At 38.0% G+C, this 27,135-nt stretch overlaps 1 protein-coding gene across 1 annotated transcript in view; it reads left to right on the top strand.

The window, feature by feature from the left end:
• Positions 1-8,979: 8,979 nt before the first annotated feature.
• LOC121459091 (zinc finger protein 804B-like) overlaps positions 8,980-27,135 on the top strand; it is a 507,002-nt gene continuing 488,846 nt past the window's right edge. Inside the window, exon 1 of the mRNA XM_041668600.1 lies at positions 8,980-9,090. Coding sequence (XP_041524534.1) covers positions 8,983-9,090 — 108 coding nt within the window. The 5' untranslated portion in view covers positions 8,980-8,982. The remainder of the gene's footprint in view (positions 9,091-27,135) is intronic.

Genomic DNA, 27,135 nt, shown 5'->3' with positions numbered 1-27,135 from the left:
ATAGCTGCTCTCAATAATTGTCCCTATGTCACATGGTAAATGATTGAATATTTCTAGACGGAAAGATAAAATTAAAGTTTTATGCATGTTATGAGGATCTGAGAAAGTGATTAAGGTGTATGGAACTCAGACTTACAGGTGACACAGTTATGTTAAAACATCCAGCTGTGACATCAGTCAACAGTGTTCTGGGAAGCTGTTAATCTAGTCTTGGTAATAATTATAAGCAGTGACCAGTAAAGCTTATTTTAAAATAATATCATAATCACAGGCACAAAGCTTCATTTCCCTTTGGGTTTTTGCAGTTCTAGATACAGACTGATGATCCTTGTCGAATTCCTTTAATTTAGTTTTATATTTATGAGGTTCATCCTTGCTTTCTGTGAAATACATGGTTGTTTTTATGATTGTACCCCATAATATAAAAAGATCCTAATTTTGATCCATCCTGCAACCAAGAAATTTGCGTTGCTTGCACTTAGGGATTGTTATAAAACATTTTTAATAATTATTTTAACCCAAACAGCTTCATTTGAGGGTCCAAGTCAGTGATGGGGGGACGGACAGATCATAGAGGGTGTGTAGAGAATACAACAGTGGGTCCCCGTGAGCAGAAATAAAAGGGGAAGGGAAAGTTCTGGCATAAAAGATTCCACAGGGCTTCCTGTGGGAGTGGGATTGGCCGCATCCAAAGTCAGACAGAGGAGTTTTTGTCCTGTGGCAGGCTCCCGATTAGTTTGGGACTTATCTGGGGCTATGGAGTTGGCCCAGGTTCTGTTCTGCCTCTTCATGGACATGTTTGTGACGATTTCCTTGAGAATAGCATCAAAGGCCAGCTAAACACTGATAGAATCCAAGGCAGAGGTCTTGAGGAATAGAGGACTATTTAGTTAAATGGTCTTTGGGGGCTTTCAGGGCATGGTGGCTCGTGCTTTTAATCCCAGCACTCAGCAGGCAGAGGCAGGTGGATATCTGAGTTCAGGGACAGCCTGGTCTACAGAGCAATTTCCAGGACAGCCAAGCTGACATAGAGTAGCTTTGTCTTGGAAGAACCAAAAACAAGGAAACCAACAAATCACTTTGACCACAGATTTCCAGCTTGCTTATCTGGAACACCAGGAAAGCCCTCACTACTTCCTGATAGTTCTATTGATAGTTGTGCCTTGTCTTAGCTCAGCATAGAGCATGAAGGTATCCTTAGGGGAATAATTCATGAGTTTGTATTGCTTCAATATTCCTGATCCCCAGTGGTTGAGAGACCTGGATCCAGCTTGTCTGTCACTGTGGTTAAGGAAGGAGGATTCAGTGGAGGTTCAGATGGGCCCAGAAGCTCATGTCAAAAAGTAAAGTTGCAGCCGGGTGGTGGTGGCGCACGCCTTTTATCCCAGCACTCGGGAGGCAGAGGCAGGCGGATCTCTGTGAGTTCGAGGCCAGCCTGCTCTACAAAAGCTAGTGCCAGGACAGGCTCCAAAGCTACAGAGAAACCCTGTCTCGAAAAACTAAAAAACAAACAAACAAACAAACAAAAACAAAACAAAACAAAAAAAAGTAAAGTTGCTTTGTGGAAACCCAAAGGACAGAAGTTGAGAACACATGTTATTAATAATTTTTAAGAAAACATTTTTTTGTACTTCAGTGAACAAACATGGGGCTGTGGGTATGTGGCTGCTCATCTCTAGGAGATGCTGCAGCACTTTTTTAGAATTCTTGCACTGGTCTCATTCTGTACAGTCAAGTGGTCTGTGGAGTGTGCGTTCTACAAACCTCTAGTGGATGCTGAGGAGCCAATAGCACGAGATGCAATACTCACTGTTTCTTCTTCTGTATCTTTATGACACAGTTTGCTTCCTATGACTTTGCTTGGAGAGAAACAAACAAACAACTATAAAGTTGCTTTGTTCACAGTTTCACAAAGAGGATTCATTCCTCCAGACTCCAGCAACTTTAGCCCACGATTATTTTTATGTTATTTGCTCATTAAGTTCAAGGAACAAGAAATTTGTGCCATTCCTGGGACCACATTAAGAATGCACAATCTTCTGCGACCGTTTTATAAAGATATAAAGATATTATATAATTAGACACATTTTCTTCCTTTTTCCTCTCTCTTTCTCTTCTTCCTTCTCTCTATCTCTTCTTTCTCCCTTCCTTTGTTCCTTCATTCCTCCCTCCCTTCCTTCTCCTTCTCCTTCTTCTTCTTCTTTTTCTTCTTCTTCACACAATGTCTCTGGTTGTCCTGGAACTCACTACATAGAACACACTGGTCCGAAACTTATGGTAATCCATCTGCATCTGCATCTGGGGTACTGGACTTAAGGATCTGAGCCACCACACTGAATTCTAAAATATGTTTGCAAGAAGCTATACACAAAGCTTAGGTTGGAAGGAGACATTGGGAGCTTAAATAAAAGAGGAGGTACGTTAAATACAGTGTTTTCTTTAATGAAAGTTCTAAGTTCTTTATTTGAAATGAAAAACCACAATAATATCATATGTTAAGGTATACAGTAGAAATGAGATTTCTCTATGGAATTGTGGAAAAGGGAAGAGGGATTTATGTAAATGATAGAACTAGTGGAATTTGACAGATATTTCTTAGGATTCTTATGTTAAAACAAAACAAAAGAAACAAATAAAATACTAAAGTTCAGATTTATTATATTTGTGTGTATACATATGAACTCATGTAATCATAATGAGTAATTTAACCATGTTAATAACTTAAAATATAAACTTCATTCACCACCTTAATATGAATTCAGTTCCTCATTGCAAAAGTATTTCTAATATTAGTTGTTAAGCCCACAGAAATATACAAAAAATAAAAATGATATTCCTAATTTTATCATTAATATTGCAATTAATAGTCAAAACATACATTTTTCAGAAACATTAAAATAAACAATAATTTTAAATTTATAAAAGGTTTTTATATATGTTAGGCAGTATAGCATGATGTTGAGGAAATAACATATAAGTCAAGAGAACTACAAATCTCAGAAATAACTCATGCATTTATTGCCAACTGATTTTGATAAAGAAGCAAAGGCAGTTTAGTGGAAGAAGGACAGTCATTTCAATAAAATGTGTTCTGTGATTGGATATTAATATCTCTTAAATCTACACATAGACCTAACCATTTCTATAAACATTAACTCAAAATGACTCAAAAGCTTAATTTGGAAGGCAAAGCCATAGAAGAAAATCTAGGTGACTTGGTGTTTATGAATAACTTAGTAGATGTAACACTGAAAGCACAATCCATAAAAACTGATAAATTATGGACCTCATTAAAATTAAAAACACTTGCTCTGTGATATACCCAGCTAAGGAATGAAAATGCAGGACTTGGAAGAGGACACAATTCAACAATATTTGATAAAAGATTGTATGTAATGTAGACAAATGAACCTTAAGAAAACGTAGCAGTAAGGAACAAATGGTGTCTTAGTTAGGGCTTCTACTGATATGAAGAGAATATCATCACAACAATGCTTATAAAGGAAAAGTATTTAGTTGGGGTGGCTCACAGTTTCAGAGCATTTGTCCATTGTTATCATGGCGTGAGATGATGACACACAAGCAGACATAGGCTGGAGAAGGAGCTGAGAGTCCTACATCTTCACAGACAACAAAAAGAGCTCTGACATACTGCCTATGGCTTGGGCATGTTTGAGACACTAAAGCTCACTCAAACAGTGACATACTTCTTCCAACAAGGTCATACGCACTCCAACAAAGCCAGACCTCCTAATAGTGCCGCGCCCCATGAGCTTATGAGAGACAACTACATTTAAACTACTACAAATGACTTAGTTTAAAAACTAACCAAAGGTAATAACAACAACAACAACAAAACAAAAGCAAGCCAGCAAAGAAGAAGCATGGCAAGTGATTACATGAAAAGATGTTTGACATCTCAAGTCACTGGAGAACTGGGCTTTGACACAATGAGGCACAGCAGAGTCATTTAGATGGTTAAAACATCCAAGTTGTGACAACAAATGCTGGGGAAGCTGGAGTTAAAAAAGAAAAAGCTTTCACGCATTGCTGGGGAACACCAAGTCCAGAGTGCCAGTGAAACACCTGGCAAAACTCAACACCAGACCTAGTGATCCATTTTCTTAGGTTTTAGTCCAAAGATTAGAGACTTTCATCACAACATGAATGCTTACAGCAACTTTCATCCCCACTGTCAAAATTATGAAGCACTAAGATGTCCTTCAACAGTCTAAGAAGCAAACACAGAGTAGTGCTTCTATGTGATGTGAACCTATTTCCCAGGGGCTTCCATGACAAAGCATCACAAAATGAGTAGTTCAATGACAGGAATTAATTTTCACACCATTTTTGAGGCAGATAGAGTGCAGTTGAAGTTTAAGTCTTGGTAGTTTAAACCAAAAATGAGGGCTACAAAAGAGGAATCCACTCACTTCTCTTCCCTAGGGTCTGGCGATTTGCTTGTAGTCTTTAGCATTCATGGGAACATGGCATACTAACTGCAGCCTCCAATTGGATTTCATTCTCCATGTGCCAAAGTCTCTGCATCCATCTGTTCACTTCTTAGAACATGGTCAGATTAAAGTCCATCCTAATGATCTTAACTTATTACCCTGCAAAGACCCCATTTCTGAACAAAGTAATATTCAGGGTGATTAAAACATTACCATGTTTTGCACAGAAGAAGCAATTTAAACCATAGCTCAGTGGACCATTTTTCGGCAATAATATTTAAGTGAGATAGCAAGTCACTAAAAGATTCCTATATTATAATAATATAGCATCCTTGGAAAGTTAATACTAGAGAGAGCTAAAGGATGAACAGTTGTAAGGGATTCAAAGAGCAAAGAGGAAGGATGTGTGCATGGAGCACAGAGGACTTATTAGAACTTTGGCATTATTATGTGTGAAGTGGCAGTGAATTATCCATACCCCAGCCTCTACAGGTGGATAACACAAAGAGGGAACCGCAATGTAGTAGTATCTGGATAATACGGACAATATTGGCTTAACAGTTGTAGCCAATTTACTAAATGTATTCAAAGATGATTTGTGAAGGACTTAAGAGAGTACATGCTAAAATTTATGTTCAATTTTCATGCATATTCAAAATTTGTATGCGAAAGAATGTCTATTACTTCGCTTAAAAACAATTTAAAAAGCTTCCAGATCACAGACAGCTTCTTTCGTCTGGGTGGCCAGGAAGAAGTTCTCTGAATTAGTTACCTTTAAATCTGACCTGAAGGACAAGGTTCTTCTCGTGAAGTTCAGGTAAGAGAGGTTAGAGTAGCATGGACAGCTGGAACAGTGACAGGGCAGGGGAAAGATATTGGGTGTGCTTGCTCAGGGAACACCAAGAGGAGCAAGGGTGGAGGGGGTAGGGCAGGACTGGGAAGGGCATGCAGCGAAGAACCTGGTGGCTAGATCAAATAGGCGTCTTTGTTGTTTTTAAATCAGTACTGTGCAGTTTGGCATTTTTTTAAAAAGGTTTAATCAGGATAGTCTAGGATCTGATCTGTTTGTAAAATATCACTGAATTTGCTTGTCAAAGAAAACATTGTAAATTGATGTAAACCTTGAGTTAGGAACACTATTGAGTGAGGAAGTGACATATTTGCTCAAGAAAAAAGTAATAATGGTTCAGACTTAGGTGAGGTCAAAGAGTAGAGAGATATGGAATATATGAGATACATTGTTGAAGATAATAGAAGGAGTACTGCTTGCTACGTCAATCATCTAAATATGTGGGATTATCAAATTGCTTGCAGCTTGAAGTCCATTTTTGTGGCTGTTCACATACCTTTCTATGAAATAAAATTTCTTAGATCAAACATTGCTAAAGTAAATAGGTCTTGTAAATTTGTGCATAATATTTGCTTTTCACAGTGTTTGTTATAATGAGGTTTGGCTCATGACTAAAATTGACTTTCTGTAGGCATATTTTGGAAACCTTTACTTTCATTTTATTTTTCCCACAAATGTTAATTAGACCATCTTCTTTTATAAAGAGACAATATGTTACAACTGAGAATCTTTCTGTTTGTAACAAATGAACATATGCATTTGTGTTATTTACATTCATAATACAAGCATACACGGGTCTATTTATTAAATATTACCATATAACAAGGGGAATCAATCATAAGCTGACACAGAAAGGAAGGTTTAATAATATTATTATTAGAATAGTCTAAATAACAAGTATGTCATGTTTTGTCTCAGTATTTTAAGATTGTAGCAAAACACTTGAAAGCAAAGAAAAAGCTATCACTTAAAATAACATGACAAAGTGGTTTCATTTATTTGCAAAGAAGACAAACCTCAAAAAATTAACAAGTTTTGAGAAATTTAACCAAATAATTTTAATCTTTGCTTCCTTTTGCAGAAAAATCAAATGTGAAGGGATGATGTTCTACTAGAGAAGAATGTCTGAAAAGGATCAGGTATTTTGAGTAAAACATAATATGGTATTATGGAATGTTTGATTTTATACTGTATAGCTTACTAGTACTTTTAGAAAAATTACTATTAAAATAATTAGTGATTATTAGGAAGTGTATTTGTTTAATAAATAAGACACTACATTCCTTGAACGCACTTGAAAAATGTGACATTGTTATATTTTTTTATTGTTATCTTTATAATGCATTCTCACACACTTGCGCTTTGCTCCTTGATGCTGTTTGCTCTTTCCACTATCAAGAGCAAAGCATCGGTATAAACTAAACCATATTATATCCTTTTAAAATCTCCAATGGGGAGTAAAGCTTTGACTTGTTTTTGTGGTTTCAGTATTTGCAAATACACTTTTTATATGAAAAGTATGGGTTCATAAAACATTTTACATTTTTACGTTGAATAAGTGTTGTGCAGTTAAAACACTGTTCTTGTTATGGTAAATATGTCGGAATGGGGAAGGTGGTTGAATGTGTTGAGTTTATTCTGACGATCAAAGTTTTTACCTAGATAGTTAAAAGCTAACTGTAACCTTCCTAGAAAGTTTACATTGGACTCCCTAAGTTTCAGTTATCTTTTGGTTCAAGGGTTAAGAGGAAATAGAAGTCTCTCACCCCTAAGAAGAAAGAAAGAAAGAGAGACAGACAGAGAGAGACAGAGAGAGAGAGAGAGAGAGAGAGAGAGAGTGTGTGTGTGTGTGTGTGTGTGAGAGAGAGAGAGAGAGAGAGAGAGAGAGAGAGAGAGAGAGAGAAAGGGAAAAAACCCTCTAGGTGCACACTCAAAAGTTTCCAGAATACCCAACTACAGTTCATCTACAGGTTTTCAGATGACACGTGCATCTAACTGCTCTTGAATAAAATATTCATGATAGTAAGTCGTGTAATAATGTAAACAAAAGTTAGGAAGCTATAAGGTTAAAATAGAACTCCCTTGCCCTATTTTACAAACTACCTTAATTGGAAACATTTAAATACAATTTTATTTTTATATGTTTCTGTCATGTGTGAGAGGTCTAAGTGTCAGCGGAGAGTGATTGCTCACTACATGGGAGGAGAGAGAGCTCAGGGAGGAACCCTAGATAGACCCCGAAGTTCCCACAGCACCAGTGTTTCAAGGACTCCAGAGCTGAATGAGCAAGACTGAAGGGACTCAGGCACTGATCTCAGAAAGGGGCCGGGAGGGATGGCACAGCTCACTGAGCTAGCTTGTGGCACAGGAGAGGGCGTTTGGCTTCCCTCTACCCCGAAAGGATTCTTCTTTCTTTTTCAGTGCATTTTCTTTTTGCACAGATGTTTTATTTTCAGTCCAGTTCGCTCCCTGGTGGCTTAATTTACACTGAACCAAACGACCTTTGAGAGGGTGATTATTAGGGACTGGCAAAACAAAGATCTCTACCGATGAAAACATCTGCGTCTTAACGGGCAGAGAACGGTTTTTCGTAAGTGAACCTTTGTAGCTAGATGCGTGCATACGTATGCATGCACGTAAACCTCAGCATTGGTTTCTATACCTTCTGTAAGTAAGTAAGTTTGCCACCTTAAAGTTGCTTTCTCCGCCACCCACTGGCTACCACAGTGCATCTGAACTGGGCTGAACCTCTCGTCCCTACAGGCGGCTGGGAAACTGTTTTTTATATGCTTCTGTTGTCCAGGCCTCGAAAAAGGAGACCTAGAGATCAGCAGGCTGCAAAGGATTAAAGGAAATGCGCTCTGGCTGCTCCCTCCACGGTCCTCCTCAGTCATCCCGGGTGCCCGCCTCCTAAGCCCCTTAGAAAGTTGATGCAGAAGCCGGGTAGAAGAACCAACAGATTGGTGCTGCGGGTTCCAGAAGGCGGAGCAGTGAGTCCGGTGTGGCAGCTGTCATCTCTCCTTGCCTCCCCGTGTACCCAAATCCTAAAGAGCCCACAGCTTCTAGCTGGGCGCTCACTGTCCCCGCGAAGTAGTCACATCTCCAACTCCTAGAGCTCGCCCTCTCCCGGACACTGCAGCGCGGACGCTCCTGGACGCCTGGAGGAACCGCTCCACGCTCCCTTGCACAGGCTGCATCCGCTGCATCCCGGGTTCCGCAGCCTGCAGCTCAGCTTGGTAACTCCGCGGCTGGAGCATGCTGACTTGCACCTGAGCATCCCCACCTCGCTCCGCCTTCACCAGAGCGACGGCAGGGGGCGGGGGAAGGGGGCGGAGGACTCTGATTCCCTGGTGGACCCAGGAAGTTGTCCTTTAAAAAGAACATCTTCAGCCAACCTTTGAGGGCCGCCTCGTCAGAGCAGCATGTGGACTGGTTCGCCAGGCCCCCTAAGTGTTCTGGGCTGTCACCGCCGCCTCAGTACGAGCAGCTGCTGTGGGCTGCGAGAGCCACGCGCAGGTCGAGGAGCAGGGACGCGCGGGTTCTTCATCTCCGGATTGCTGCTGGCCTCTTCTTCTCGGGAGGTGGCAGTCACTGTTGCTACTGAGAAGCCAGCCTGCATTTCCCTGCCTGTTGGTCGCCCAGTGAGGAGTTGAGACTGCACCTCCAGCCGGGACACACATGGCTTGTTACCTGGTCATCAGTTCGAGACATCTCAGCAATGGACACTACAGGGGCATTAAGGGAGTCTTCAGGGGACCTCTCTGCAAGAATGGATCTCCGTCTCCGGTAATGTGCACATGAGCGCGCACACCCGTCCACACATGTTCAAAACCAAATGAAAACAAAAAGAGGCAGTGAGAGATGCTGTCCTGCCTGCCTGAGTGGGTTAGACTCCTAGGGCATAAGCACTAGCTTTAGTTATGAGAGCAGACACACTTTGTAACAATTATAGAGAGGGGTGTGTGTTTACATGTTTCTTGCCATCCAGGTCATTTTGATCTGTAGTGTTTTGCATGTGAATATTTACTGAACACAGTAACTGCAAGGATGAAGGTAGAGCCCCCTGCAGAGTCTGCTCAGGAACCCTCTGGTTTGGGTAGTGGAGAAAGTTTGAGTGACACTTTATAGTGTGCTTTAGTGAACTCATACTTTCAGATTAGTTTAATAATTTTACAGCTGTTTCATAAGAGGATAAACTCCTCAAAGGGTTTGTCTTGTCAAACTGAAAAGATGCATTGTTAAGTTCAAGGCTCAATTAGATTCATTAGAAGGAAGTGGGTGACTTCCTTTGTGGAAATCCATATGGGGTTGTTTGTTCTATTACATAAAAAATATCTTAATCTGCAAATGGCATGCTTTTATTTAACTAAGTAGACTGTTCAGATGCTGTCATCCAGAATCAAAGGCATTGCTATATTTATCAATAAATTCATAGTACTACAAACTAACTAATCTTTTAAAGGCTCAAATGTGTTTAAAGAAAATGTGTATATGTATGTGTGTATGCATGCATAGTTTGAATAAGTACAAGTATATAATCAGCTTTAGACTAAATGGCCTAATATCCAAACTTAATGAACAACTTTTCGATTCTGATATTAAGAGAGTTATTTTTACTTTGCATGACATACAGAGAAAGGTCTTAATTTGCCCAAGTATTTTGTGCCACCCGCTGTCCATTACGGCTCAATACTTCATTAGTGGGAATTATTTGCAAGTGCTGTGTATTATAAATACCTCTGGTTTTCAACATCTGTGATTTGCAGAAGGGATCTGGAATCTGGAGGTTCATGTACTCAGATGCATCACCAATATTCCCAACGACAACCTCTTTTTTCATATTCTCATGTGCTTTAAAATGTGTGTTGTTGTAACAGCCCCAACTAAAATTTAGGGAGCCAGGAATGTTGCATGGAAAACTCTGTTTGCTTTAACAGTTACAATTAAATTCACAGGGCTCGAAAGGGACTTGGCAGTTCCAGCTGACTGAAAAATACTGCCCAGAGTCAGCCCAAGCAGCAGGTCTGAATCTTGCCTGCTTTAAAGAGTCTAAGGACTGGAGTTTGTGCAGCCTCAGCAAACCCATACAGTGTCCAACAACTCAAGGTGTCAGGAGCATTTTCCTCAGGGCAAACCATTCCTACCACTTCTTCCTTAAGCACATGTTGCCTTGTAAGCCTTTAATGCTCCAGTTTTCTTCCAGGCATTTTTTCCCCTAGTGCATTGTTAGTCTCCGTGGCTGTCTCTAAAACCTTCCTGAGTTGAGTTTTGTGTGGCAGTCCTCAGTACATCTCAATACTTGAGATCAAAGGAGACAGATCTCATCATTATTCCACAATTTGATTCTCTTCAAGGAGATGAGAATATGATGTTGAGTTAAAATCTCTCGTGTTTAAAGAGGAAGTTTCTTTCATTTGGTCAAGGATATCTCTGGGTCTTTCTGGTTGCCTATGTCCACAAAGCCTAGCTGACTTCATGTAAACTAGTGTGTAAATGTGGATGACAGATGTCCGCCTACAATCCACATGGTTGCACTGGTTGTCCAGGGTACAGCTGCACACCTATGGTGCACTCGTTTTATAGTTTACTTGGCTAATTGCATTACATGTGTCAATTTATTTACTTTGTTTTCAGTCTCTTCAATTTGGCTCACTGGATAATGCTCACTAAAATTATGTAGGAGACATTTAGAAATGTGTAATGTAGTTTTAATATGTAGCCCACAAATACATTCTCTTTTTCTTTTCTTTTCACATTTTATCATTGAATACATGTCTTTTTCAATGTTTGACAAGTCTCACATGAACTGAGTTGTATGGGAAACTGATACTTATTATCCTTTCTCTGTCACTGAAGGTTGTTGAGATAAATCTTCATTTGGTTTAAATTCTCTATTACATGATGTCTTCTTTTCTAAGGCAAAAATAAGTCACTATTTTCTAGACCCTAGACTCTTTGTCATTGAGTAGCCCATTTGTCCTCAGGATTGTATGCTTGCCTTCTTGATCAACAGGTTGCAAAGCATCAATTTAAAAATACTGTGGATATGTATATATTTTCATATTCAACAATGGCTTTCAAGTCATATTCAGATTGACACTTGTTTATTCATATGCTCAATGTAAATATTAAACTCATTGATCATGTGCTCATTAAACACAATCATTTATAGTTTTTGAAATAGTTATCTAGAAATGTCTTTTCAAATTTAGTGTATAGCATAATGTAAAATTGGCTGTTACCTATTATTTTAACTTCCCAAGGTTTAGTTTCCTAGAGCTAGATCGAGATGTTACCTAATAACAAACTTTCACTAGGGTCTCTATTGCTTAGTCTTTTTCCTTTCTCTTTTAACATCTGTTCTTTATTTGTTCCACACCTTTGTTGTTAGTGGAGCTATTTCAACAATGGACATGGCCATAACATTCCATAAGTGTAGTTCTAGAATAAGGGTATTTTGTATTCTGTCACAGAAAGGAGAAAGGAGACAATTACATTGTAGCTTAATAAGCCTTATTTTTATTTTTTGCTGTAACTATATAGCTTGCATAGTATAGATTTGACATTTCACTGTGTAATGTATAATCTACATAAGTCTCCACATATTCAAAAATAATTATAAAAACTTCTTATGTTCAAGTCATATCTGTTTAATGGAAAGATGAGCTATTAATCTCAAAGTACAAGAGAGAATTAGGTATAAAGGCATACATATATACTTACACACACACACATATATAATTTCAAGAGCTTTCATGCAGAACATATTGAGTCATTATATGTATTTCTCATAATAAATATGAAATGCAGTAACTGATAAATGAAGAAATAAGTGTTTTAACTCCTACCAATACTCACAGATTAGTAAACTGAAAATGCTAGGGTGAAATTCTACTTCTGTCTGCAAAGTTAGCACACAGAAATATCTGATGAACCACTTTGTTCTTCAGGAAAACAGAAATTGTGTTTAATGGTAATGAGCATGTGGAAAATTGATTTGAGATGGCTTATGTTCCTCTAAATCCAAGATAGAGTAAGAAAAATAAAAGTATTTCTTAGTGTTTAATTTAAGAGTTTATTTAAAACATAAACACATTTTGCTAAATTTTAGAATATTTATTTTGTATTTTCTCAACTCTATAATAATGTGATTGGACGATGCCTCTAAGAGTCAGGATTAGGTGGACATGTACATATCTTCAATAGGTAGGTAGCTAGATACACACGCTAACTCTGTTCAAGATATGTCTCATGTTATAACTCTTTTTAGCCATCAAGACATAAAACTTTGTTACAATAAGGGAAGTATTCACTAAGAAAACTTGAAAGCCCTATCACCATATTTGAATTCAATAAAATAAGTAATGTCTTCCCAGTAAAACAAGCATATTCTTCTGTTGATTCTTAGTTATTTTTATGTACTCTGAAATTTCATCTCAACTTGAGATTAATTTTAGTGTCTTCTTATAAATACTTAATCTATATATGGATAATAGTAAGACATTCATAACACTTAATCCATTAGTTACTAACCATTGCTGTATATTTAAACTATGATACATAATTTATCACCGTTCTTCTAAAAGTTAGACAGAGCTAGAAGTCCATATTCCTTCCTGGGCACAATGTAGCTAAAAATCAGAGAATAACAGCAAAGCTTGCTGTATTTCCCTAAAGTACTGTGTGTAGAGGAGACGGTTTGAACTGCCAATTGCACATACCCTGGTCCTTAGATTGTTTTATGTCTGGTAATCTTATCTCGAGTTGTATTTTTGTCTAAATCCCATAACATCAGTAGAATATAAATTATATATGTATACATGCATGTACACATATATGCTTATGTAAGTATATACATGCATATAGAATACATATAAACAAACACACATATGCATCATAAGCACATGTATATTCAGAAATGAACATTCAGAAGTGACAGATATTGTACAGACATAGTGGATAACCTTGAAGTTCTCTAACAGGTAATTTCCTAAATAAGGACCTATGCAGTTACACCCTTATCCTTTTTATTAAGGGTTATCCTATTCCATCATGTGCGTTTTCAAGATACTTACAAATAAATTCATATCAATCACATTATATAGCACAAAACTAATGTATTTTTGTGTGTCAAGAATAATTGTGAAAACATGTATTCTTTTTTTGAATTCTTGACTATGTACCACTTTCATATTTTTTCAATCAAGACTCGGCTATGTGTTCAATTCATGTTTTCCTTTTTATGCAAAACACCATATTAAACAAACTTCTTCCTTTTCCTTGTCTTTTCCCCTCTTTTCTCTTTCTAAACTCACACAAAAACTTGCTCTTACAGTTTATCTGAAGGAGTGAGCATCATCATTCTGATTTAAATAAACCTGTGTTCATTTAATTTCATGAAATTCCCATAAAAATAACGTCCATATTCAATGATTTAATTTGTGACTTTTGTTAACTTACTCGGTATTTGTTTTCTATCTTAATTTATTCATTTTAGCTATCAAATTAAAACAGATTTGAGTTTCTGCTTTGTATTTTGGAAATAAAAATAAGGCATTGTAACATCATGTGTCACACAGAGTGGATGGTGTTAAACGTAGAACTCACAATTCCCAACTGAAAAATCAGAAGGAATTGTAGTTAAGATGCTTGTTGTACAATGCACATACACTAACCTACCTATTTTCCATGGGAAAATAAGAGCATAGCTTGAAAGGCTGTTGTTTTAAGACCCTATTCAGACCCCAAAAGAGAAGAATCTGGCATATGTTCAGTAAGTCCATCAGGTGTCTTTGAGTGTGAAGTTAGCTAGTTATGGCATAGGAACCCTTTAGCATATACTTACATATTCTAAGATAATATTTGAACAAAAATTTAAAATTGTATTTTGGAAGTATCTTTTGCATGTTAACAATCTCATAACAAATTCAAAACGTAGGTAGCACGCACACATATACACAATATATAAGCAGTACATAGGAGAGACCACATATTTGATAAGTTTTCATAAAGAAGTGTAGTTGTGGTGCTAATAGAAATATAGCAATCCTTAATGTTTGGTCTTAAATATTTGAAGGACTTCCTAAAGTTGAGATTCTGAAGAGACAAGTTACTTCTTAATTTAGATATCCTTGGATATATAGACATAGCTCACTGAAAAAGAAAAAAAGGATATATTCATTTTTAAAATGAAGACAGGATTTTAAAATTTGTTGGTGAAAATATTTGATAATGTATTCAATTTTGCAGAGATAGACTCATGATGTGTTGAACTAAATAAAGTCTTCTGTTATTTAAATACGAAATGTAAAACCTGAACATTTCTGAAGAAAATGTTTATTTACTTTTTCCATAGAAAAAGAGAGCTACCCAAATAATAAACTCACTTTTGTTTCTATATTTCTTTGACTGATAGGAAATCCACAGATAAATCTGCGGCTTATAAAATGATAGGGATTAAAGATTGTCCTCAGAACCACACTGTTTCCCTGTGCTTATCACCTATTTCCAGTCTGCATTTCTTTTATTCCCTATGGTGCTTATTCTTTTCAAATTTATGCTTTCTTGTTTTATTAATGCTGGAATTTCAGGAGATTTAGATTTATTGTCAAAACAAGTTATAAATAACAAAATATAGACTGTCTCTAGGTAGGAGCACCACTGAGAACTCCTAGTTAACCAGTTCTGAGTTTTCATTTTCTTCATTTCTAGCAAGGACAATTAAGGCTGTCAATCTGAGGCTTTGGCAATGGTGAATTCTTTTTGGCAGATTTGATTTAATATTCCCCCTGACTATGCATTATTTTGCAACAAATGTTACAAGTTGGTTTGAAACAATATCCCTATTTTTCTCCTTTTACTTACCACTGATTTTTACCCTTTCATTTCTTAATTTTCACCATTTTCCCTTTTTGACTCTCAAGTAATTGATGGTACAACATCTGTAACTCCAGAGACACTGGCTCCTGGAAACAGTGAGCACACACTACTCTGTCTCGTCCCTGACTCAGCTGTATATTCTCTGTAGTTACCATTCACACACAACTACACATAACCTTCATTTCCAGATCATAAGTTAGACTTTCCTCCTATTTTCAGTCAGGAAACTCACCTAACAGCCTCCCCCTATGCTCACTTTCCCTACTGTGGTTAAATTGAATACTTCACTCGCCTTAAGTATCTTTGTGGAGCCAGAAAGGTAGTCAGTTTCTAGTGTCCACTCCCATGATCTTTCTAGGCATCCATTTTGAAATGAATGAATATATTTCCCCAAATCCACCTGTAATCGTACACAGACAACATATTTCTGTTCCCTGTTGTATGTCATACATAGATACATTTCTCTTCATGGTTGGAACACACAGGAGAGTGTTACAGCTCAACAAAGAACACTTTGGAGTCAAACTCCATAATTTTTAAAACGTTAGCAATTAAATTGCAATCATAAAAGTTATCTTAAAAGCCACTTCTACTCCTTCACAATGATGATGATGATGATGATAATATGGTGATTTGAGAGTGACACCTGACATGAATTGAGTGTAAATGTTAGCAGTTATTTCCATTCATACATGTTGATATGTACGCATATTGCAAAGAGGAAGGTTGTAGAAAAATCATATACAACTTTTAGATGTTTTCTTTCTCACAATTAATGCTGTTTATAGAAAAGATGTCAATTCCACTACAGCTTTACCTGGCATGAATATGTTCCCTTTGGTTCTTCTTGGGAGCTCTAGGGAGGAAATTATTTCTGGAATTGTGTCCTCTTAGAGTCTTGTAATGCTAAGATTTCTGCTGGTGGAATAAGCACTCCCTGTTTCTGTGATAATCTTCCTCACTTAATACTTTTTTTAAATATAAAGCCTAAGTTATAGGTGCTTTATTCCATGTGACCATTTTCGAACATGACTGAGATGAATGCATGGGCTGGTTAGGAATTTGCTTACTTGTCATTATCATATATTAGAAATCTCTGAGAAATGGGCGACAAAACAGGAGCTTGATCATTCTCTGCTTTCAAAAGGATAGTGAGGATGAAAAATAGTGATCGGATAGTTACATTATTTCATTGTGTTTTTTTTTTTGTGGGGAAACACAATAATTCCAGTGATCACTGTAGCCCTGCCCTTTAGAAAAAAAAAAAAAACAGACCAGCCACAGGGTGGTGGCTTTATAATTATCAACCATCTCCTGTAACCTAGACAGGCATGCACTTGCCAAAGGGGCTTTCTTAGCTCTTACCTTTTAGGATCAGTCAGGATGTAATTGAAGGCCCTTAGATATCTTCTAAACACTGTATTTGTATTTGTTATAGAACATCTAATACTCCAAGCTCACTAAATAGAGAGGTCTCAGGAGAGGAATCAGGGTTATCTCATTACCAATTTCTTAATTTTATTATAATAGATATTTTATTTGACTTTTAAAATAGAGTCCAAACACTCTAAGAACTTTACTAATCAAATTATTTAAATTCTATTTATTTTTAATATTTTACTATGGTGGGCAGAATAATAGTACCTGAATTATACCTGCATTCTAATCTCACAGATGTGTGATAAATCCAATACCTTAAACAAGTAGAAGAGGTTTTCAGATGTAATTAAAAACATTGAAGGATAATCCTGGACCATGGAGGTGAGCTCATTTTCTAAGGACTAGGCAGGTGTTGGTGGGAGGGAGAGTTCCAAGCTACCTTGCTGCTGCTGCAGAAGTTAGAGTAAGGGCTCACAAGCCAAGGCCTGTAGGTGACCACTTGAAACTAAGTCAAATAGGTAGACACCCATTTGTTACTTCTGGAAAGTTCATAACCCACTCACATTGTTATCTTTATACAAGAGAGACTTCTGATTTAAAGACATAGAAGATAATAAACTACATCAAGTCAGTAGATGTGTGGTAATTTGTTAGATCAAAATTAGGAAACTATTATGATCATACCTACCATAGAGGAACATTTAAATGGTATGGGTAGATTAGACCAACAAGAGAATACTGTTTTCTTTTGTTCTTACTCAGGGTTCCTGCTTCTCTCTTCATTTCGACCACTGAGAATTATTGTGTCATCTTAAAACAGGAGTATAGGGAAGCAAGAAGATCTCCACTTTTGATGTCTCTTTAATTATTCAGAGACAGTTGGTAATTTTGCATTGCCTAGGCATATAAAGGACTAAAATATCCATGAGAAAAATTTTCATGTACATAGTACATTGTTTTGTTATATATGAATTGTATGCAAACTTTGCAACTCTTAAGTGTTTATTGTATTTTTTATGTAATGAAATCTCTGAGTTATACTAGTGGTTCTATAGATCACAGTAAGGTGATAAACTCAACAAGGTGTTATGACATACTTAGGAAACCTGTTTTCATATTTTAAGTACTGTCTTCTTGTCCAACATGCTCATCTGTTATATTATATATATTGGAGAATAAACTTAATAATACAAATATCAAATCATTTAAGAGGGATATTTAAGGTTTTTTACTTTAGTCTTTAATTTAATCTTGCTCGAATTCCTATGGGAAAATACATTCATTTAAATAAAAGTGATGATATTAATAGAAGAATTACAATTCTATAAATATCCCCAAGTTTTCTATATATAGTGGTATCTAAAGAAAATAAAATTTAAAAATTAAATATAAAATAATATAAAAATACAATGTAAAATAAACTATGCAGAATATAGAATATATTAAACATAAAAGTACTATAAAATATAAAATTCAATATAAAATTTAAAATTTTATAGTGGGGATTTTTATATTTTATATCAAAGAATAACATAAAATATAAGTTGCTGTGTTGCAAGCATGCAGGTTCCTTATGCAGGTTCCTTTTCGTTTTTGATTTTTTTAGTTAAGATGGAACTTTAGAGAAACCTGGAAGCTTCAGTTGCATCTTAAGATTGCATTACTCCTTCCCAAGGGAAGCATTGTGCTAACAAAAGATTATACAGTGTCTTATTAAGAATGTTAAGATGAGTTCAGTGAGATGGCCTAGCAGGGTAGGTAATTCCAGTCAGTCCTGATGACAACTTGAGTTCCGGCTTGGGAGCCTATATTGTAGGTGAGGACTAACTCCTGCCAGCAGGTTATCCAGACCACCGCCAGGGGCACGCCCAAACACCCAATAATGACCAGTGTAAAACAAACGACAATGCCAAGATGTGCTTGACTGAGAGCAATGGACTGAATGGAGGCTGTCCGTTGGTGTCAGGGGTAGGCAACCACACTGTGTTTCTCCTGCTTCTGCTTCACTTTGATGGCTAAAACAATCTTCCTGTTTGAAATAAATGAACAAGAGAATACTGATTAGGTAAGAACAAATGGATTTATGCTAATAAAATACATATATTAGATCCAGAGTAACATCTGTGAAACATCTCATTATCTTTTGCTTAATATTCCACGCTGAAATTCAAAGATACAACCGTCATGTGGATTTAGAAATTTCTTGTAAACGGATAAGAATGGCCCTGGTGAGTTTTCATTATTTGAGAGGAGATATAAATTATGTACTGACTGGCAAGGTAACAATAAGTGATTAAAAGACAGACATATCTATATTGGACTTTTCATGAAAATGACATTCATGTGCAAATAATAGATAAATATTATTAGAAAAGTTATAATTTCATAAGCATACGGGAAGATCAAAGTCAGCTTTTGTTACTAAGCAAACAGTACTACTTCCAAGAAGATTATCTAAAGACTAAAAGTGCTTAATTCTAACTTAAATAACTTTATATGTAGATACGGAACCGTTCTTGAATGCTATGGCTTGGAGATGATATATACCTTCCAGATCTCTATTGAAACTCATTACCCTTGTAATGGTATTAGGACACGAAGGTTCAAGGAGGAGATTATGCTGTTAGGAGAGCTTAATGTCTTCTGGGAAGTGGTTTTGTACTTACCTGGAGTAAGCTGTTACAAGCAAGGTTACTCTCATGTTTGGCTTCCTTTGCATGTGTTTGCTTGCCTTTCTGCTATTTGTCATCAGTGGAGGCAACACAAAGTTCTCACCACAAGCCTTCAAGATAGATTTTGTGTGTGTGTGAACTTCTTACATGTACTACACCATTCCTGCCCCTCCCACCCCAGTTTATACTGTATCCCTGAAATTTATGATCTTTTGTTATTGTTGCAGATATATGTGCGTGTGTAGACAGCCTACTGAGTCTGTATTATGTCATTAATATGTATATGTTCCCAAGGCTGACTTAAAAATGAACAGCCTAAGCAGGAACTCATCCCTGAAGAAAACTCATTTTCCCTTTCTCAGGCCGCCATTGGCTGCTTTCCACTGTAGTGGTTCATTTAGGCTAGGGCCTTGTAGAATTCCCTGTATGTCTGCTAGCTTGTCAACTGGTGTCTTTATGGGTGTCTTTTTCAGGCAACCATACTGCTGAAATTTCATGGGCGCATTTTCCCTGTCATGTTTAATGTACATTATCTCACAGCAGGTGCCTTAAGTCTGGATCTTACGATCGTTCTACCATTTATTTCTTCTGTGATATTTCTCTGAGCTTTAGATGGAATGGTTGCATTGTAGGTTACTAGCTGGGGCTGGGTACCTAACAATCACTTATTCTCTGTGTTTTGACATTTGTAGTTCTCTGTAATGGTCTCCAGATGCTATAAAGTAAGAAAGTATCTTGACGAGGATTGAGAGTGAGAGGTACTCTTCTCTATGGTTGTAATGGTAGTTATTTAGAAAGCAGAAGTAAGATTTGTTTAGGAAAATGGCAGTAGTAGGGTCTCTGACCTCTACAGGCTTAGATATTGGCCAGTTTTTCAGTAACAGGCATGGAATCTTAAGTCCAATTAGAGATCTCTTGCTTACCCACAAGATAAAAGTGAGCAATCCGTAGTTCTACTTAGCCATACAAGTCTATGAACTGCAGCAATGACTGCAGTGACAGGATAGAATACTCTTTCGAAATAATCCAGTTCAAAATCCTGTTGGAGCAGCAGAAAAGTAAGTAAGACAACTTAGCCTAAATCAAATGTAATGTTCTTGTTCGGATATCCATAGGCTATGTAGTGGAAGTTCAGAGTTCTAGGAGAGATTGCTGGGGAAGTTCTTGGTGATGGTTGCCTATGACTTGCTTTTTTTTTTTTTGTCATCATAGAAGGTAAGATTTGAGGAACTGTGTTATAAAGGAAAGTAATAAAAACTAACACACCTTAGATTTTCTTCCCATCACTTCTTTGCTGTGAATATAAAAGCTACATCCATTCTAGTCTCTAATATCACTAGGATATACAGTGTACCTGAGGCTGATAGAATCCAGTTCTCTGTGCAGCAAAGCACAGGGGGTAAATGATAATTGATATAAACATATTCATACAGACAAAGCTGGATGGTTTCATCTAGCACATTCAAATCACTTCATTTGGAGGATTTCTACCGGATGCGCTTACTGGCATCTGAGTTTTAAGAAGTTCTGTGTTGTTCGGTGCACCAAGAATGAGGCTAGCTCTAAAATTCTGTGCGTGATGAGTGCTGTGGTTGACAAAGAGGGGAAGAACAGTGGCTCGAAAGGTTTTCTACTCTATTTGTTAATGTCTAGGCAGTATTTTACTAAGGTTTTCTAGTCTTTCTAAAGCTATAATATCCTGTTCAAAGGGAATTCTAGAAGCCTGGCAATATGACATGAGCACATCCACTTTCTCTCAAGGGGGAAGGTTTTGAACAGGGAAAGGTCATCTGTTCAAACAGCAAACAACAACAACAACAGCAATAACAGCAACAAAACTGTCTGGATGGAGAAAGTACCGTTCGCATAAGCTCCTTATATTCTGATTTGAATCCTACTTAGACTATGAAGGACAAGCCCCTGCTATTCATTAAGAATAGTTACAATGTGTCCATCTCATCTCCAGATGTGCGAGTAATTACCAGATGCATTGACACCAGGAGGCTTTATTAACATATTTGGAGCTTTTGTGAAAAACATTCAGTGTCTTTTGGAACTAAGCTCTTAGGGATACTTCCTTGTGCTTAAGGAGACAGGGGAGGGTTTCCCCTGAGATAAGTACCCTAGGAGAGGGGCTGGCCTACTTTAAACTTAGTTAAGTAGGAATTACCTAACATGTGGGCCAGGAAGTCAGACAAAGAAGGTGTCGGCTGGTCTGGAATCAAAAACAATGGAGCATTTCAATCAAGGGGCAAACGTTGCTCATTCACTTAGTCAATCAGATGTTCATATTAATCTTAAAGATATATGTGGGAGGCATGTAGGCATATACTGGCCATGTAGCAAAACTAAAGATTTCTCATGATCCAGACAATCTTGAGAAGTAGTATTTTCTATAAGCTTTGTTAAGGACTTTGGATAAAACTGAAAAAGAAAAGACCCTAAAGATACTCAAAACTTGAAATGGACACACTGAGGTACCAATACCTGCTTTTGAGAACTTGGCAATTCAGTTATCTCTATCCTTTTCAATCTTGTCCTTTTGGCTTCTTCCCCCCTGTGGAATTCTTAGAATTTTGAGACCCTAGCTACTTTCATAAGATCAGGGGATGGCAGCAGTTGGGGGTAAGGTTCCTGCGATCCTCTTGTTCTGGTTGTGAGATGTGCCTGTCACTAGCACTGGAAGTATGATCAGCTAGAGGCAGAAGTAATAAGGTAGAAACTGAACTTGGTTCAGCATCACCAGCCATCCGTCAGGGAGATAATCTACTACTTCGTTCCCCCCTAGAAACTGTAAAGGGTCTGGGGAAAAGCAGTCAATGATCCATAGATAAAATTTATGCCACCTTTTGTGAAGAATTCTCTATGACCACCAATGTGAAAAATTTCAATTCAGATACCACTAAATATGAATATATACAAAAAGCACACACTGTGATTTGCTTTTCAATATAAATAAAATAATTGGGAAAGTTCTTTCTCGTAGCCTAATACTTTGGCTTTTAAGGCCATGAAACAAAAAAAAAAGGCTGTTTTAGAAGAATAAGGATGGCATGGAAATACTGAATGAAATTAGGGTACCCTGGAGAATGGACCCACAAAGATGAAACATATAGAAGATGGAAGAAGGAAGTCTTTGGCTGGGAGAGCTCTGTGTTGCCCTACTTGGGAGATGTGCATGTACTACTCATGTACACGGGAGAGAATGTGCAGAGCCAATTGGCTCTACTCTAAAGTTGGTGGAATTTGGATCTGAAACTGTCACAGACTATTTGGGGATCCTTAATACATGTCAGATATAGGAGATGGCTGAGTAGGAATAGAGCTAACTGAAAAATGTATTTCACAGTAACCTATAAATGTACTAGCCTCTGCCAAGAAAAGGTAACTGATGTGCATGTGTGTGTATGCGTGTATGAAAGAGAGAGAAGGGGAGAGAGACAGACAGACACAACACACATAGAGATAGACACACACAGAGAGACAGAGACTGCAGAAGCTTTTCTAGAGTAAATTATAGCTGATATGTGATATAAAGAATCCCGCACAGATTCTAAGGCAAGATCTACTCCTAATAATAACTCCCAGGTTTGGGCTTGGAAATGGCATAGGAAAGAACAACAGTCATGCAAGACCCTGTAGGCTATGTAGTCAGCAAATAAATCATGTCAAGTGAACTGATATATGAGGTTAAATCTCATGACAGCATTCTGTTGTCCAAACTTTAATTCTTATCACTTACCGTTAGCTGTGCCATATGATCTGGGTAACAATGAAGTTTTCTGAATATTAAGAAAATTATAAATTTGAAAACAATAAAATAGAGTCCAGAGTCGAAATATCATTAATCTAGCTGCTTGTGTAGTATATTCATGATGGATGGTCTCTTTCTTGCAAGAGAGAAGAACTGCAGACTCATTTTGTAGACTTCTGCACAGAAGCTTGTTAATCTTACGGACACTTTCTCTCATGCAGTTGCTCAATCAAAATTTCTGTAGTTTCTATATTGCTGTATTTTGCCCTGTTTTATGAACTCTCCCTGCACTCTTAATGTGGGAATATGAAACATTTTGCTTGTACTAAGCCTACAGAAATGCTTACGGGCATTAACAAAGGGTTGTGTTGAGTTGATTGGACATCCGGTTCAGTCTCTAGCTAGCTCTTGGCCACACTGCATTTTTGCCATCAAGATTCTCTCGTTATTTACATGAGATAGCCCTTGTGTCATGCCGCCACGGTAAGGAGTAGGGTGACATGCTGGAGGTACACAATGCAAGGGAGCCAGTGTTAACTTCTTGAACTACATGTCAGTTCAAGCCATTTTCTGTGACCTGTTAGCATGTTCTCTGTAGTGACAGGAAATCTGACACATTTACGTGAATAAATTGGAGGTCTTTTTTTTTTTTTTTTTTTTTTCTGCTCTGCACTGTATTGTGTTGGGGAGAGAAGCGCAAGCAAGGTGGGGAAGGTTAGCATTCTATTTAACCCAACTGCTCCAAATAGAAGCCCAGTGTTTTCAGTTTCCCTCATGAAAATGCTTAGTGTGGCCTGTTTCTCTGACACAGCATTAGTTCAAGGCAATGATGTGATGTGGCTTTTTTCTGTTTCGCTCAGTGTCTTTATCAGAGCAAACAGAGAGGAAGAAGGGTTTGGTTTTGTGATCTTGCTGCCTTGTAGAAGGAACCTTTCTTTTTATAGGGATAAATTTTTAATTTAAAACTGTTGTCTTTTCTAGGAAGTACCCAACCTCATTATTTTGTCTTAACGTCTTCCACTGCCTCTGGGAATTCTAACAACAGTCATACTACCCTATCACTTTCCCCCCAAAAACCTAATTTTTCAGTACATTATTTGAAATAAGGAAATATTACATGACCAAGCACTATATAGTTATATACTATGAGCAAGGATTTTATTTATACGTAGATAAACTTTTATTTAACACATTTTGTTGATATGATATAAAAAAACTCAAGGTATATCATTTGCTACTTTGTGTTGCAAAAGCATTTGCACTGATGTGTGGCCAAGGTAACAGAAATCGCTCTCAGCCTTTCAAATAGAGATCTACAGACCTGTTGAAGAGGCTGTAAGAAGGAAAACCAAAGGCCCTATTACCCACCAAGAGTGGTATTTGCTGGGAAGTACCATAGGCTGGAGGAGGAAAGACAAGTGACCTCACGTGAACTTGCAGATATGTGCTTTGACAGACACTGGTGGTGGAGAGGCACAGATGCAGATTCTGAGGCCACCAATTGTTGATTTCCAGTCTTGCAAGAGTCCCAGTACTAGCCTGGCGGCATGGCGCACACCTTTAATTCCAGCACTTGGGAGGCAGAGGCAAGTGAATCTCTGTGAGTAGCCTGGTCTACAAGAGCTAGTTCCAGAACAGGCTCCAAAGTTACAGAGAACCCGTGTCTCAAAAAAACAAAAAATACTGTTGGTGGTAGTGGATACCCTGCCCAAGCAGGTGGTGGCTATCACTTCTGTCATTGCTTGGGCTAGCCCCACCTGCTGCTGCTTGTCACCGCCATCAGAACTCTTAATTGCTAAGATGAGGCAGTCAGACTCAGTCAGATTCAGAAACTAAAGTTAAAGCAAAAAGCTCTCTCCCTCTTGCACCCCTCCCCCAGCTTACATCCCCGCCCAGTGCTTTCCATTGGCAGCTCTACCTGGAAACCAGCTGGCAAGGGGCTCTGAGCAATGCTCTTCATAGGCTTCCAGCCAGTGGTTTCATCCCAGGAGAGTAGGAAAGTGAGAATAGGACTGATTGCCAGCAGACAAACACTTCGCACTGCATGCATACCGTTTATTATAGGATACAGAGTGAGGAGCATTCATTAGGGAGGAAATCATGTATGTCTACATCAGTGCTGGATTTCATGAGTTTTCTCTGCACACATGTATATTTCTAGAAATGTTGGTATCTATAGAAATGTGATAGGTGAGTAGAAATTTTGTGTTCAGGGATCAAAAGAAAGGAAGATAACAAGTAGCCAAGAACCAGAGAATAGAGTTCAGCAGACTCGGAAAAGTAAGGAAAGCTTCTGGGAGTTAAGATAGACAGCTCTACTTACACACTGATTGCAGCCACTGACACTGTCCTGATTGAAGTTCTTTGCTGTGGGAAAAGGCAGTGCAGTATTGAGGGCTTGGGTTTGAGCTGGTGGTGCTTTTTTGAGAGGCTCTGAAACGTTTCAGAGGTGAAGCTGGGTGGGAGCAAGTAGGCCACTGGAAGTGTCCCTTCAAAGACTATATTAGTGTCCTGGTTTTGGCGTCAATCAGGAGGGGACCGCTTCTGCTGCATGCTCCTGTTGTCTTCATGTTCTGCCTACAGAATCACGGGAGCCAACGGGTATGGGATGGATAATCAAAAAATGTTGATCTAAAAGTAATGGTTGCTCCTGTTAAGATGTGTGTGTCATGACAAAAAAAAATAACTAATATGCTTGCTTGCCAACATCTGCAAATTCATTTTTAATATACAACTTTATAGGTTCTAAAAATTAGATGATCAGCATCTCTGAGTCTAATAGTCTGTGTATCTTATCTTGTAAGTTTTGATTCCTAGACATGAATAGTTATTCACTCGTTATTGTTTTTCATAGTCATTTTAAAAACACAAGATCCAAAATTCAACCAGTCTTCTCCAAATGTGCTTCTTTCTTGGTGGGAGACTTTGTTTTCATCTAATAACCTAGGTATAATGGATTATTAAAAACTGCTGCAGGATCCCTGGTGGTGGCAGGCAGCAGAAACGCTGCAGGTAGCAGGCCATGTGGTGGCAGGCAGGGGGCAGTGGTCCTGAGAGTAGCCAGGCCCAGGCAGGGATGGCCCATGAGACCATGCAGCAGGTCTCTGAAGGTGGCTGGTCCCTGGAGGCCAGTCATGTGGCGGTGGACAAGAGACAGGCCGATAGGCACGCCATGCTGAGTGAGGTTGGATATTTATTTAGTGGTTATGGAAGGGAAGGGAGAAGGGGAGAAGAACAAAGAGGGGGTGGGGAAGTCGAAGCTGCCTCTCTGAGAGGGAGACAGAAAAGAGAGAGAGGCTAAGGCTGCAAGCAGGAAGGAAGACCTGCCTCCTGCCTGCCTCAGTGGATGGGAGAGGGAGTGGGTGTGGCTTGTCTCTTAAAGAGACAGAACAATCTTTACACTAGGACTGAAGTTTAAGAATATTCTGAAATTTCTTCCCAGGTCAATCTTTTTATGCTAAATACTTCCTTAGCCAATCTCTGCTCTGCTTCCTTCCCTGACTTCTAGCTGTGTCAGGGAAATCATCCATTGTTCTGAGAAGGAACTACTTTATGACTATTGGTCTCTGGCATTGAGCTGCTTATAGTATTTCTGATGTATATATCAAGTAGCCCATGCTGTCTGCTGTAAGAAAACTTACAGTCTAGAATAGAGAGTGTACATTAAAAAATACTTAAATGTAACAAGGAGCATTTATTATACTTACAGTTCCATTTTCAATTAAAATTCAAAATTCAGAAATATTTTAGAGAGAGAAAAAGCTAACTGTTTTAACTATAATGAATACAAATATTCTCTGTGTAGGTCACTTTTCTCTGACTATAGAAACATAGCTAGAAATAACATCTGTAGTTTAATTGCCTGTTTTGACAACTTGGTCATTTTTAAAAGTGATGCATTTGTTTCATTTATATGTATAAGTGTTTTGCCTGCAGGTACGCATGTGTATGTGATACCCACGGTGGTCAGTAGGGGGCATCAGATCCCCTGGAACTGGCATTAAGGAATAGGTGAAACCCTGTGGGTGCTGGGCTCTCAATCCAGGTCCCCTGAAGGAGCAGGGAGTGCTCTTTACCACTGAGCCACAACATAGCTACTTTTCAGAAAGCAAAGTAGAACAGCCTTTAGGACTTATTAGTCACTTA

This window comes from Microtus oregoni, unplaced genomic scaffold (genome assembly GCF_018167655.1).
Source record: "Microtus oregoni isolate MIOR12 unplaced genomic scaffold, Mior012 000018F_ref0000195, whole genome shotgun sequence".
Taxonomy (NCBI): domain Eukaryota; kingdom Metazoa; phylum Chordata; class Mammalia; order Rodentia; family Cricetidae; genus Microtus; species Microtus oregoni.
This window is presented reverse-complemented; position numbering and strand designations above follow the sequence as displayed.